A 15,552-nucleotide genomic window follows, 5' to 3' on the forward strand; every position below is an offset into this window, starting at 1 on the left:
GAGAGGGTGCCATCGGATTGTAACTCCATTGGCTTCATAAATTTAACATTTGGATCTTGAAAAAGAATTGATATATGTATGAGTGTCTATGGGTTGAGTTTGGGCAGGTCTTTGTTCCACTTGTCACTCAATGAAATCAACTCTGACGCCTTGAGTTGGGCCGAGTACAACTATCGGATTGGTACACTTTTGATAACTATGCTATATATATCAATTTGATAAGGGGCTTAATAGGTACAATATGTTCAAACCATTTTAATTGAAATGGACTAAATTTTTTTTAAAAAAAAAATGTTATGATTATAACATTTTTACAACAAATTCTATATGATAAATTGTTATTTGTTATTATTAGTAGGCAAAAAAATAATTCTAATAGCAGATTTAAATTAAAAACCTGTAATAATCTGTTAATTAAAATTTGTTGTAAAAATATTATGAAAATGTTGTGAAATATATTCTCTAAAATTAATAATTTTGATAAGATAAAATAGTCATTCTATGATACTTGTAGGGTCAATTTTTGGGGCCCAGGCCCAGCAGGTCGGTGATTCTGGCCTAAAGAGCCCTAGACAATGAATTTGTAGAGAGCGGGTTATAGAACTAGGCCCTAACGAAGTGAGTGTTAGTTAATTTTGGGCCATGCAACGATTAAACGTAAGAATATCTCCTTCATGTCCACTGGATGCTCGGTCCGAGGAGACGTGTGGGTGCACTTCTGTTCCTGATCAAAGGCTATAGTCTTTCTCTCTCTCTTCTGTTCTTTCTTCCTCTTTTTTTGTCGATCCCTTCTTCATGGGGATTCCCTTCTCTTATATAGCCTCTTTGAGGTCATCAGAACTTTACACTTGTTGATCATCTAGACCTTCACTTGAGTGTCCGTCCCATCGGACATCTCCTCTACCTTTCTGTGAGTTGTAGTGGCCAAGGTAACACTGTTCGCCTGTCCTCTCCACATTAATGTGGCCAGAAAAGTAGCTTCCCTGCATTTAATGCGGCAGCTGTAATCTCTCCCTTGACATCCTATACTCTCTTCCTTTTCCCGGGCTTGTGAGGCTCGTCCTTGCTACCAATATTCGTTGGAGTGATTCCTTATTGCTAGTAGGATGCATCTTTGGTCCATATTTGGCACGTCCGAGGAGACATTCCTCTTGGCACCACCTTTTAAATAAGTTTGGGCTCATAAGAGGTGGGCTGGAAGTCTTTTTGGCGCCCCACTTTCTCCTCGGACGGGGCTGGACTCTGTATGGGGCCCAAGACCCATTGTTTGATTTGGGAACTTTACCCCTACAAGACAGATACACACTTATTTTTAATGTAAAATGACATATGAATATCTTTTTTTTTTTTTTTTTTATAACAATGATATATGAATATCTACCTCATTTTAGTTGGTTACCTATTATATTTACACTTATTTTTAATGTATCATATATATTTTATCTATTATTAAAAAATATATATATATATATAATAAAGTTTTTTATATATATATAATAAAAATTCTACTTTAGAATAATTTTAAAAAAAAAATATATATATATATATATATATATATAACTCATTTTTAAAAACTTCAACCTCGAATTTTGTTCCCCACAATTCACAAGACGTGCGGTGGTTATGTTATATAAAACAAAGTCAATAGAGAAGGACAGAGCATGCCTTAGGCGGGCCCATAGCAAGACAAGTTACACTGAATTTTTTCTCTCTCTTCTTTTGTTTTGTTTTTGTTTTTTTTAATCAATATTTTTTTTCAACCACAAATGGACAATTCGGAGACTATGACTATGGACAATACAGAGGCAGATTTCATAAAATAAAAATAAAATGACTGAAATTTCTTCTAATTTATTATGCTCCCAATTCAAACTTACAATCTTTCAATCCAAAAAAGAAAAAGAAAAAAAAGTTAAAGCAAAATAACAAAGGGAAGGGAGATCATGAAAAATAATGACACCCATGACCCATCAAACAAAAAAAGCAAGCAACAAATGATCAATTTATTTGCCCGGTGTGACGGGGTACCCAATGCCATGCCTTCTAGTTGGGAAAACCACAAACAACATGCTGCAAATTAGGCCAACACCAACAGGCACAATGTCCAAAACCTCCTGAGCCTCATGTCCTGGCGTTGGATAAAAGCACCTCACAACATTCCTATCTCTCAGAGCCACAGCACCAAACACAAGCACAGTTAACGCAGCATGAGCCACATCAATGAACTTTATACTGTACTTACTCAGATCAGGCAAGCCTTGAGTTTCAGTGCCGGGATAGTCAAACAGCCAAAGCCCTTTGAAAGTGGCAAGGCCATGGTAGACTTGTCCATCTGAGGCCTTGATTGTGTCTGTGAAACAAGCAAGAGAGAGCTAGGATGACTAAGAGGACGAGTGTCATGGGGCATGTGGCTGAGTCACATGTGCCGTTTTGTGTGAACACTGGTATGAGGAGTTAGAAAGCCATGAGGGTTCCTGTGGGTAAAAGGTTGGCTAAGGTGGCTGTGGTTGATAAGGTTTGGGAGATTGCTCTTTGTGAGAGAGATTGTTGGCGTTGGAGTTGGGGCTTTGGGGTGTCATCAGGATCTGTATTGGTGGTTGTGTTGGGGGTTTTGGGTGTGGACGGTGGCTTTGTGGTGGGTGTGGATCTTGGCCTAAGATTAGACATTTTTTGGGTTTTGGAAAAAATGGGCGAGGCTGAATGATAAAGTGGGTATTTAAGATTGAAGGTTGGATCTTGATGCGATAACAAGTGTTTTCCGCCAAGAGGAGTTTGCCACGAATGAAGATTGATCCTTACAAAAGTTAAAGCTTTGTGTACTAAATTTTTGGAAAATTTGACTAGAGGTGGTGATTTTTGTGGTGGTGGCAAGGTGGATTGTAGAAGTGAAATGAGAGTTTTTGGTGAATGATGAAGGTGGAGGAAGAGAAATGTGAGATGTGATGAAATGAGAAAGGCTATTTGGCGTTAAGGAATTAGAAGAGTGGTTACTTTCGTGACTTGAAAGGTGGCTTTTTGTGATAAGTAATGTCAGCGTGACGTTTTGTGATAAGTAATATGATAATGATGTACATGTATATAAATTTTGCTTTTTATTTATTTATTTACAAAATTCCTTTTACATTTGAAAAAGGGAATATCCATCCTCTAATATCCCACCAGGTGTATAACCTAAATTTTCAAAAAACCCATGAATTCACAGTTAAATTCACAAGAGGGAGTTGCTGGTTTCAAGCTGATCGAGAATAAAATCACAGAGTCCAATGCGTCATTGTTTTAAAAAATATATACATTCAAGAAAATTTTGGAATCAAACAAAAATTCTAGTTATGAATTTGGATACATCATTTATGAAAGCGTCCATGTATCGTAAGGTTTAGAGATTCGAGATTCTAGAGCTATAGCAAGTCACTAGAGTTTGGGCATAAATGATTTACTAGATTGTAAACTTCTTTCCATATAGTGGATTTCTTTAGTTTAAGTTGTAGTGGTCATTCTTTTGGATATGTGTTTTTTTATTGGTTTTTAACTTTGTTTATTTCCTTCCTTACATGCTTTATAGCTTTGGTGACTTACTAGTTTCATTGCTCCATTGTTTTTAATTGAGATCACATGATTGAATTAATTGGTGAATTGATCCACTGCATAACTGTTTTGGAGTCTAAACCGATTCTTTCAATTGGTATCAAAGTTAAATTCACTTAGTTAAGATTAAAATTCTTGAGTGAGATCCTTGACCTCATTGTTGATGAATCGTGGCCAATCTCAATCCGTTCCGCTGCATTTTGATAGAAATAATTATGTTTATTGGCAGGTATGCATAAGAGCATTCCTAAATCTTTTATGATAGGATATCTATAGCATATAAATTTGACTTTTTTTTCTTTTTCTATACAAAATTCCTTTTACATTTGAGAAAAGGGATACCATCTAATAATATCAGACAAGGTGCGTTAGAATTTAGATGGTGAATTACTATCAAATGAGTCTATTATAACAGGTCACTGTTCAAGATCATTTATACAAGTAGCTCAAGAGAAGCAGTTTATGTCATTCAATCAATATTTGCAAGATCTTCCAATATTTGTTATATGCCTATAGCTGTTCTTAAAGAAATCAAATCCTACCACTTGTGAATGCATTAAATTTAAAAGGCACACCATTATGTTCTACAACTTTAGTATGCACCCTAACATTGTGCCTAATTGAAAATTTGAATTGTTGCAAGAAAGCAACCATTCAAATTTCAAGGCCTAGGGATCTGTATTAAAAAAAATAAAACTCATTTGTAGGCTAAATAATATTCCCCGTGCTTAATGGCTTGCACATTAAACTCTAGGTCATAGGTCCAATATTCGAGCCATAAGACCATTCAACTTCTCATAGAAATAGGCTAGAGATATACTATCCTGACCTAACATTAACAGTCACCTTATGCCAACTCCACTTGCATCACAGTCAAACTCACAGACCTTTTCAAAACGTGGAACAACCAATATGGGAGCTATAGTCAAGGCTTGTTTTAGGTCCTTGAAACTCTTGCTAGCTACATCAGTCCATTCAGAATAATCTCTTTTAAAACAATCAATCAGGGTTGATGTTATAGTACTAAGCCTTTGATAAATCTTCCATAGAAAATAGCTAAACCATGAAAGCTCCTTACTTCCTGCACACTATGTGGTTTAAGCCATTTAAGGATAGTTTTGGCCTTATCCATATGAATCCATAAATCATAGATCACATAGCCCATGAAGCCTACCCTATTGGTTGCAAGTATACACTTCTACAAATTAGCATAGAATATTTGTTTTCTCAGCACTTCAAAGTTCAAACTAACATTTTTGTCAAATGCAGTATGCAAATGTTCTCTCAGGCTTTACTGTAGATGAGGATATCATCAAAGGATACAACCACACAAACCCCTAGGTGTGGCTGCAACAATTAAGTCATGACCTTCATGAAGGTACTAAGGCTGGGCATTAGTGAGCCAAAAGGCATCACTAACCAGACGCTATGTGCCACGTTGTTGTTTGAATCATCAGTACCACTAGAGCTTGTACTATCGGTTTCTACATCACTAGGATTGTATTGAGAATCAGTAGTACTGCCAAAGCTTGTGCCTTGAGATTCTTTGTCACTAGATTCTGTTGCCATTGAAGCTACAGAAACTGCTTCTTCATGTGGGGTTGGATAAGAATGACCCCTTTCTTGCACTGCTTGATAATGCATCCCTCTTATTAGTCTTCAGCTTCTTCCAATGATTCAAACAAAAATATTTCAAGAAGTTTTGAGGACATCAATTTTATTTTCTTCACGCTTACTGATATAGTCTGATGTAATTGGTGCATAATAAAAGTGATGTCAGAAGTGAATTCAAATGAAAGTGCTGTTACTCCAATCACAAAAAAACTATTTTAATGCTATATCTTTAAACATTGTTAATTGTAGCAAGAAATGCATTAAGAAAGATTTCACTAGTAAAAAATTAACAAGTGGCTCATTAAATAATAAATTGAACCGGCTAGTGGGAACTAATTAATTTATCATTTTAAAAAATGGAAATGTGTGTTGTAGACAACATTTGACCCGATTAATTTGGAGGTGTATCATCTCATTATTTTGATTGATAATTTCCTTGTGGAATAGTTGGCTGATTTTTTATTTGTTACAGGCAAAATGCAATTTAATGATTTCTTTTCCCCCACGTTCCTAGTTGACCATAAACAAAGTAACTCAAAGTCAGCCAAACTTATGAATGACAAATATATATAAAACAAGGACAAGAATACAAAATTCAATTAGTTGAACTAATAATTATTGTTGTTAATGAAACAAAGTAATCGTATCTCTTACACTTTCTTCCAACTAAAGCAAGTATACAAAATTAAAATGGTCAAGAAAATAAAAATAATTATAGAAAAAAAATGAAGAATTATTTGCCAGGTGTAACAGGGTAACCAATGCCATGCCTTGTGGTGGGAATTACTGTAAACAACAAGCTGCAAATGATCCCAATACCAATTGGAACAATGTTTAGAACCTCTTGAGTCTCCTTCCCAGGCGTTGGGTAAAAGCATTGCACAACATTCTTATCTCTCAAAGCCACAGCACCAAACACCAATACAGATAAACAGCATGAAGCCAATCACGAAACTCTCTTTTCTTATTTACATCAGCTGCTGCCGAGGCTTTAAAAGTAAGGCTGGACAATCAAACAGCCACAACCCTTTGGAGGTGGCAAGGCCATAGTAGACTTGTCCATCCGAGGCCTTGACACTGTCAGTGAAGGAAGCGAGGAAGCATGAGAGGGCGAGGAGGGCGAGGAGGACGAGCGTCATGGCGCGTGTGGCGGAGTCACATGATCCATTTTGTGTGAAGACTGGCATGAGAAGTTGAAATGCTAGAAGGGTCCCCGTGGGGAGTAGGTTGGCTACCGTGCTTGTTAGGCTTTGTGTTGCTCGTTGTTGTTTAGATGGTTGGCGTTGTAGTGGGGGGTTTAGGGCGTCTTGGTCAACATTGGGGGTGGCGGCCGCGGTGGCCTTTATTGATGGTTCCTTGGTGGGCACGGTAGTTCTTGATCTAATTGTAGGTGTAGCCATTTTGGGTTTCAAAATAGATAATGGTTATTTTGGTGGCGATGATGATATGAGATTTTCAATTTGATGAGATTGTCACAATTGTTACAAACCTTTTTTTTCCTTATAGCTGATGATGGTGTGGTGGTGGTGCTGATGATGTGACTTCTTGATCAATATCGATCTAGATGTAGTTTGGTGTGTGATGAGAGAAGGTGAATTAAGGAATTTTTTTTGAGAGTTTTGGAGAAGGGGAGTAGCTAGAAATGGTTGTGGGGTTCTTGGGGACACAAATATAGATAGATTTTGAGTTTGATGGATTTGGTAGGGAAGGGTTGGAAACTTGGAATATTCACGTTATCAAGAATGAGTGGCGATGGTTTATTTAAGGTATTCATAAATATGCAGTCATTAATTATTAATTCAATCTCATTTTCCACATCTAAAAAGAGGGATTTTTTTTTTTTTTTTGTTCGGATAATATGATAATTTGAGAAAATCTCTTATTCTTTTTGAGAAAAATATCTATTTAATAAAAGAAATAAAAGTAGAAAGAGAAAATATATGACAAGCTAGAAGATAATTGTTAATCATGACTAGCCTCTGAAAAATTATTTCACCACACATAATACTCTCATTACGCTCTTAGATTTTTTTCGTGATTGGAAAATGTGCTCAAAGGCTAGTATATATGTGTGTGTGAGAGAGGAGTTGCAACATAATTGGTTTGGATATTCTCTTTTTCAACCCATACAATTAATAAAGGTGTAATGTATTCTCCGTCAAAAAAAGGTGTAGGGTGTGTTTGTTTTGGGTGAAAATCACTTCCGGAAATACTTTTCCGGAAATGCGGGTGTTTGGTTGGTCCGGAAAATAGAATTTTCCAGAAATTGATTTTTGTTGATAAAAAAAAAAAAGGCTTTGATTACGGAAATGAATTTTCGTTCCTTTTTCACTTCAAATGAATTCCAGAGAGAGAGAGAGAGAGAGAGAGCGAGCACGCGAGAGGAAGGCGAGCTCCAGTCCAGTCCGACGATCGCCAGCGAACCCCGAGCTCCAGTCCGCGCCAATCGCACGCACCAGTCGATCTCGCGAGCTCCAGTTCGACGACCGCGCCGTCGATCACGATCCGAGATCGCGATCTCGAGAAGCACCGCGCCGATCGTGATCTCGTGAAACGTCGATCGACGCGGTGCTTCGCGAGATCGCGCCATCGATTGCGATCTCGCCTTCACGCCGATCGCGAAGCACCGCGCCGTCGAACCCAGTCGATCGCGATCTCGCCCCTCGTCGAACTAGCCAGTAGAGCATCAATCGTTGATGATTTTTTTTTTTTCTGGGTTTTGTCATTGTTTTTCTAGGTTTGTCTTTTCCTTCTTCTTTTCCAAACACCAGAAAATATTTTTCGGAAAATTTTTTGAAATGCAACCAAACATATGAAAACATTTTCCTTTCCGGAAAATAGCATTTCTAGAAAATGGAATATTTTCCGAAAATGCTTTTACACGAACCAAACACAACCGTAGTGTATACACAAATCACAACTAATACAAAACTTTGGGGAAGCCCAGAATTCTTTTTCGAAGTGATAATTTTTTATTCATCAACATGTCAGAATAATATAATCGGGCTTTCACTTTTTTTTTTCTTTTTCTTTTTTTTTAAAAAAAATTGGTAAACGATTCCAAAGTTGCAGGCTCCATTATATTCGTATGGATATATAAAATTTGTTTTTTCTTGGGGCTGGAGGAATAAAGTAATATACTATACGGTTTAAAAAAAAAGGTATTATACTATACGAAAGATTATCACTTCTCTCAAGTTAAGTCATTCTTAAATCTAGATGAGCTTGAAAAGTTTTAGTTTGTGGTACTAGGATTCGGGTATTCTTAATTAAAGCTGGATGGCACTGGCATGTATATACTATATACAGTTTCGTAATTATATTTTATTTTTTGGCTCAATGCTTACTTGAAGTATCTAAACAACACAAAATCTTTAAATATTGCTGATATATAACAGGTGTATGTATTAATGTATGATACATAAACCTTCTTCCCCTGCCAAATCCAACCCGGTAAGCCAAATATTAGTGTTTCCCTCAGTTTTGTTAATCATAATTCCATATAAAACGAGATTAAACTGTACGTTTAAGATTTCATTTGATCTCTATTTAATGCTTGGATAGGACTCTAATTTGGTTTGTCGGTGTCCCTACCCCTTTTACACTCTCTACCTAAAATAATATATTTTTTCTTCGAATAGACAAAAAAATCGAGAAAAATCAAATTTGAGTCGGAAAAACAACTGGTTATAATAGTCAAATTAAGCCAAATCTAGAAGTTTTATAGCAAAATGCAATATCTAGCCAAGTTTGACCCATAAATTCGATGGTCCTATCAAAGTGAATGTTGGTCTGAGTGTAGATATTTCAATTTCCTTTAAAAAGAGTGTTCATTCGTGAATATCAAATGTAAATCGCCAGAGAGATATCACAAAAAAATTACGAAAATTTTCACAACTTGCAACTCGCTTTTTTACACAAGTGTTGGAGAGTTTAACCAAATTGGTTAGATAATATTTTAACGGGAGGGGAAGTTCAAATTATAAATATCTCCATTAATTAGAAACATCAAAATGTTTTTTTTTTTTTTTTTTTTTTTGGTTTGAGAAGAAGATACTTGCATTTAAAGAAAAAACTTAAAATTGGACAAAATCAGCTACTAAAGATTATTATTATTATTTTTTTTTTTAGAAATCAGTCTGTGAGACAGACCGATGCTTTTATTAAAACATAAGAAAACTATGAACATCAAATAGAACAAGGGGGATAATGTCCCCAGGTAAGTCTTCAACCCAAACCTGAAGTTCTAGCCCAACCCAAGATTTCTTTACCAAAGCATTGGCAACCTTATTACAATTTCGTTTCGCATGGCAGTAGTGATCCAGGCAATCAATGGTGGACTATCGAGCCCTTTAGTGTAAAGATTAATTTGTCAAATATATAAGAATCGAAACTCAAACAAAACAATAATTGCATAAACCCACAAAGTTTAGAGAAATAATATAAACCCAAATCAGCGTTAATCATATGTAAAGAGAGAACCTGAAGATAGTGGATGGTTCCGCTGATTTAGAATGGCAGAAAAGAAGCGCCGTTGAGTCGTACGGGAAGAGTTGAAGCGCCGCCGAGTTGGATTGGATATAAGTGCACTGCCAATTTGAGGATGGATTGGAAGAGACGAAATTAGAGAGCAATGTCAACGAGTTGGATTGGATGAGAAGAAGCGCCGCTGGTTTGAGGTTGTGGGTGTGCGGTTGTTTTGTTCTTGTATGGTTTTAGCTGTGATTTGAGGGTTTTGTTTAGAAAGGCAAACTGAAACAAAGCAAAGGTAGAGAAGCAAACGTGAGAGGAGAAAAGTTTGATAAATGTTTTAATTTTTGGTTTATATATAAAACTTGTTTAGCCGGTAACCAAAACGCATTGAAATTACATCAACGATCAAGATTAAAATAATACTAAATGAAGGGTTCAAATTTAGGGGATACCATACCCCCTCTTTTTTTGAGGGGATACGGTAGAATGACCACTAAACAAAACCCAATACTCACAGACCTTTCAAAAAAAGCTTCCCGCCTTCTCAAAAAAAAAAAAAAAAAAAAAAGAAAGAAAGAAAGAAGAAAGAAGAAGCTCTCAACCTCACGTCAGCGTCTAAACAAAGCTCAATACCCACAAACCTAAATTGAAAAAAACTCTAAATTGAAAAAAACTCTCGCTCTCGATCCATTTCCCTTCTCCATCTCCACTCCACCGGCCACCACCGACCCATTCAAACACACAATCACAAACCCAACCCCAACCCCACTATACCCACTTCTCTCCGTGTCTCTCTTCCTAGCCGCAACTCACCACAACCCCTGCCCTCACTGTCTCGGCAATTTCAGGTTTGTTTCTCTCAACTTCAGGTTTTTGTATTGGTTTTATTTGATTTTTTTATTTGTGGGTTTGTTTCGGTTTCATTTGATTTGTTTGTGGGTTTTGTTTGATTTGTTTGTGCATCTTTTTTCATGGTACTTTCAATGATTTGTTTTGGGTTTTTTCATGGCATTGCAAATCATCCGCCATTCCATTGATTCTCAAACTTTTCTTCCCTTCAACAATTATTCCACTCTTCTAGTGTAGAGAAATTGCCTTCAAGAATTAACAACATTTGGTGGTCTATCCAGAGGGAAGCTCCTTAATCCATTTGACTTCAGCCATTCTTCAGGTAGGTATATATATTTAGTAAACAGTAATACTTATTAGAGTACACACAAAAATAGTAATGCATGCATTCACATCTTTTATTTCTTCTATAGTCTCTCTTCTTACAGATTTTGTTGGACGAAAGTATGTACGGTTTTGTAATTGTAGCATTATTTCAGAAAATTGAACCCTATACTGTTGAGCCCTATACGGTTTTGTAATTGTATCAATAGATTCAATACTGTTGATAAAGGGATGGGACCGAATTAAAATTTTGGGGGCCAAAACTAGGAAAAAGATTAACCACTTAAAAATAAGAAATATATTTCTATCGTTTTGTCAAAAAAAAAAAAAAAAAAAAAAAAAAAAAAATTAAGCATGTAGAGATTAGACTGCAAAAGATCTTAATTAGCCTTTCACATACGATTAGTAATATTTTTGCTTAGTGTTCATATTTTCTATTTGAATTCTAGTGTTTGTTGCTATAGGGTGTTTGGATTTGTGTTTATAAGATCTCTTATTCATCAAAAGAGTACAGAGGACAGCTACTGTGCAAGTTGCCGCATTTTTGTACTCAATAAGCACCAAAAGGCAAAAATGCTGTTAAAAGATATGGAACGAGCGGTACAGGATATTGTTGAAGAAACCATTATTGATGGGCTGTCAAGTCCATCCAGTCAAGAAGGAACCATTATTGAAGGGCTGTCAATTGCATCCAGTCAAGAAGGAAGTGAAAGTATAACTGAAGCAAGTGTGCAAGATAGCGAAGGAGAAACTCCTACTAATGCAGTGGCCAAAGAGCCTCTTAAATGTTTAATATTCAAGGTTCCTGCACATGTTCGTGAAGTTGACGAAAGAGCTTACAACCCCAAGGTTGTTTCCATTGGTCCATTTCATCATGATGAACCAGGGTTGAGATTCATGGAAGCTCAAAAGTTGCGGTTTTACAATCGCCTCTTACAGAAAATAAGAGGGCTTACTGGTGAACAAAGTCTTGAAAATGCCATGAAAGAATTGGAGGGAAAAACCAGAGAATGCTATTTGGAGGATTTTGAGAATATAAATAGTCATGATTTTGTCAAGATGATGACCCTCGACGGCTGCTTCATTGTAGAGCTCTTGCAGAGTTACCAGGTAATTTTAGGAATGCAGCATCAAGCTATGTTTAGATTTTTTTTATTCTTTATTTTGATAATCAGCTATGTTTAGATATGGTTTGTCTGTTTAATTATCTTTTAGAACTCAATAGACCCATGCGAAGTTATACTATATGAATTGATTTTTTTTCTTCTCTCTTTTAAGGGAAAAGATATGGAGGAGCCCATTTTTGAAACGCGTTGGATGTTGCCAACAATTGCTCATGATTTGCTTATGCTTGAGAACCAGCTTCCTATGTTCGTGCTGCAGAAAATATTTGAGCTTACTATCATCGAGCGAGAAGCTACTCTGAACATGCTTGCTCTCCAATTTTTTGAACCGTTGAGACCTGGGAAGGACAAATTGAAAACAGATATACTTGAAACAAAAGGCAAGTATCCACATCTTTTGGCTTTGTTTCATTCTACTTTCATTTCTAGGGATCACAAAAAACAACCCTCACCAGTAAAAGGGGTTAAAGAATGGAAAAAATATGATAAACTTCCTGGCAAGGGTTGGGTACATAATGCCACATCACTAAAACATGCTGGTGTTCGTTTCCGCAAAAAATCTGGTAACCCTCTTGGTATGGAGTTTAAAAGTGGAAAGTTGAAGATTCCCACTCTATTCATCGATGATAGTACTGGCCCTTTGTTGAGGAACTTGATAGCTTATGAACAGAGCGACAGATATCCAGCTCCATGTTTTTCCTGTCTTGCAATTCTCTTGGATAGCTTAGTGGACACGATAGAAGATATCGATATTCTTCGTGAGGCTGGGATTATCAAACAAGTGAAGGGTGGCAATGAGGAAGTGGTGAATCTTCTTAATAGTCTCAGTAAACACCTTGAGTTTGACATAGATGACTGCTGCATAACTGAGAAAATTGAAGCTGTCAATCGTTTTTATCGGTCAAAGTGGTTCAGAGTTCTGTTTATCCTAGTTCTCAGCAACATTGGCTACTTAGGTTGGATGATATTAAGCGTTGCCATCATCCAGTTTCTCCGTCAGTTTATCCCTCGTCCAGATTGTAGATAAAGCAGATTTCACAGCTCATAAATCCTCTTCCTCTCCCACCCCATGTCCCTGTACCTCTTGCTGTCCCTCTCTCGCTCCTGCTCCCGCTCCTGCTCCCCTTTAATTAGTGGAAGCAAAAACATCTTTATAATGATTTGAAAGTTTGGTATAGCCATTTTGTATAGCCATTTGATGATTTGCTTTATAATGATCTGAAAATGTGTTCTAGACTTCTAGTTCAATTTGTGACACTGTGAGGAATGAATCAATCTATACATTCTGAAATGTGGCCTCTCATGCCTGTAAATCTGTACCGATTTGCTGATTGTTGACTCAATGATGGGTAGTGTATAGGGACATTATTTTTTTTTAAAGCTTCATACTTTCTTGCATTTTTGCTCAGGTATTCTTAGTGGTTTGATGTATCAATTTCATGAAAGATGTCTAACTGTCTAACATTGTTTATGTTTTGAAGCAATTAAAGATGTGACTTGGTCGTCTACTAACCTGTTTCATTATACATTAGCTTAGCTTTGCTAGTTATTCACATGTGCGGTTATGCCACTAACCAAAATCTTAACTGTACAGATCTTAATTCAGTTTCTTTTACATTCTCATTCTGTTTGCAGGATGAACAGAGTGGCAGTGATGGTTGAAACCAATGGAGCCATTTAGCAGGAACTGTCCTATTGAATTGATTGGAACTTACTGGATTTTGTTGATAATAATGCTTGAGTTGTAAACAAGTTTCATGAATATGGTTTTCTTTTAAGATTATGATCAGAATGTAATGAATAAGGTCTCCATATAAACTTCATAACTGCCAATGCTGCACAGATAATTCATTCGAAATTTTATATATAGTAGCTTTTAATTTTATTCAAGTCTCCTTTGAAATGATATCTTTTTCTCAGATTTTTACAACCGTCATGACAGTATTTATTTATTTTTTTTTCGATTTGCCTTTTTTTTTTTTTAATAACAAAATATTTTTAATCAGACAACTATTTTTAGCAATTCCAACCCTTGTTGAAAAATATTTAAGCAACATCATGTCTAAATAGTTTTACTAAAATATATGAAAATTTAAGAAGCACGATATTATTTGGGAAAAAATAAAAAATATAAAGGGGTGTACATTTTTTTAGTTTCTTTTTCCTATGTTTTTTCTTTTTTCTTAAGTTTTTTATGCTTACTAAGACACGACCACTCTCCAATTTCAACACAAAATTCTATTCCTAATGTTATTAGCAACATTAATTCTTCAAATAATCTAAGAAGAAACATTATCTTAGGTATTCTTCAACAGCCTTTCCCCAACTTTGTGATTAGTTATTGGTTTTTGGGCTTGATGCATCTTAGTTCATGTGTATGGGGTTTATTAATTATGCGTGCAGGCCAAATATTGATTTTTTTTTAGTATGGAATAAGTTTATATCCCTTTATGAGTTAGGGTTTAATGTAAATGTCATAAACATAGGGTTTTTTTTTTTTTTTTTTTTTTTTTTTTTTTTTTTTTTTTTTTCTCTTCTTTTTTGATAATTGGATAGTTATAAGAGGAGCGGAGGTTTAAACGCCAGATGTTTACATTTGAAACACTAGAAAGTGTCAATTAGTTGAGTTATAAAACTCAACTAATTGACACTTAGTTCATGTGTATGGAGTTTATTAATTATGCGTGCAGGCCAAATATTAATTTTTTGGTATGGAATGAGTTTATATATTTTTAGAGAATTGGCAAAATCAAGCTAAAATATTCCAAAAGAGGTTAAGAAGGATTGAGAATGAAAATGCCATTCTACTTGATAAATGGGTTGAAACAAATCTTTTGGTGGATGAAACAAATCTTTTGGTGGATAGATATAAAGAGGAAAGCATGTCAAGCAAGCACTGTGATCGATGTCACTTCAAAAAATAATTAAATAAATATATGAATTACCTTTTAATGACTAGTAACACGTCATCGGTTTGTAAGTTTAATATAGTAAAAATTTTAGTATCTCTACCATCACTCATATAAATTAAGTAGAATTGAGAGTCTAGCAATGTACCATTTGGCATATTTGGAGCTTCCCGTACTTGACATTGACAAGTAGCAAAATTTTTCAAGAGTGATGCTAATATGATAATATATATACTTTGCCACTTGCCGTATTTGGAGGTTCCAGTGCTTGACAAGTAGCTGCTACTTGTCAAGCATTCGAACCTCCAACTCCAAATATGCAAATCACAAATGGCAACGCCTCAACATTTATTTCTACTTGTATCTGTGTGTATATATAAATATTAGATTTGTCTGTTTCTAAAAAAAAAATATTAAATTTGTCTAATTAGGTAAAATTTATATGAATTACTTATATGATGACATACATTATTAGTTATTACTGCCTTATAAATAGCAAGATTGTTGACCACTGGGCCTTGTAGCCTAGTGATACCCAGTTCCACTTGTAACCGTTAGTGTGGGGTTCTATCCCCCGCAATAAACAATTACCCAAAAAAAAAAAAAAAAAGTAGCAAGATTGCTGAGGTTGATAGTCAGTAAAATACTGAGGTGCATTTTTCTTATTTAAGATG

General features: G+C 35.6%; 1 protein-coding gene and 2 pseudogenes across 7 annotated transcripts; 1 reads left to right on the top strand and 2 right to left on the bottom strand.

The window, feature by feature from the left end:
• Window positions 1-1,831: 1,831 nt before the first annotated feature.
• On the bottom strand, window positions 1,832-2,984 carry LOC126715986 (protein DMP3-like; annotated as a pseudogene).
• Window positions 2,985-5,749: 2,765 nt separating this feature from the next.
• Window positions 5,750-6,856, bottom strand: LOC126715989 (protein DMP3-like; annotated as a pseudogene).
• Window positions 6,857-10,228: 3,372 nt separating this feature from the next.
• On the top strand, window positions 10,229-13,854 carry LOC126715979 (UPF0481 protein At3g47200-like). 7 transcript variants are annotated; one of them, XM_050416876.1, is made up of 5 exons: window positions 10,229-10,520; window positions 10,754-10,843; window positions 11,295-11,955; window positions 12,124-12,349; window positions 13,605-13,854. In XM_050416876.1, exons 3-5 carry the CDS (start codon window positions 11,419-11,421, stop codon window positions 13,607-13,609), a joined length of 768 nt encoding a protein of 255 aa, XP_050272833.1. In that variant the 5' UTR covers window positions 10,229-10,520; window positions 10,754-10,843; window positions 11,295-11,418; the 3' UTR covers window positions 13,610-13,854. The 7 variants fall into 7 exon arrangements, with proteins under 7 accessions (XP_050272833.1, XP_050272831.1, XP_050272832.1 ...); XM_050416874.1 differs by having other exon boundaries at window positions 11,310-11,955; XM_050416875.1 differs by having other exon boundaries at window positions 11,353-11,955.
• Window positions 13,855-15,552: the final 1,698 nt, after the last annotated feature.

Source organism: Quercus robur, chromosome 2 (genome assembly GCF_932294415.1).
Source record: "Quercus robur chromosome 2, dhQueRobu3.1, whole genome shotgun sequence".
Classification (NCBI taxonomy): domain Eukaryota; kingdom Viridiplantae; phylum Streptophyta; class Magnoliopsida; order Fagales; family Fagaceae; genus Quercus; species Quercus robur.

What these genes read in the sequence shown, in the direction of transcription:
- LOC126715979 (XM_050416876.1), top strand. Translation starts at nt 11,419, where the DNA reads ATGCTGTTAAAAGATATGGAACGAGCGGTACAGGATATTGTTGAAGAA. An exon ending in AGCTCTTGCAGAGTTACCAG is followed by an intron (nt 11,956 to 12,123) that starts GTAATTTTAGGA and finishes CTCTCTTTTAAG; the next exon opens with GGAAAAGATATGGAGGAGCC.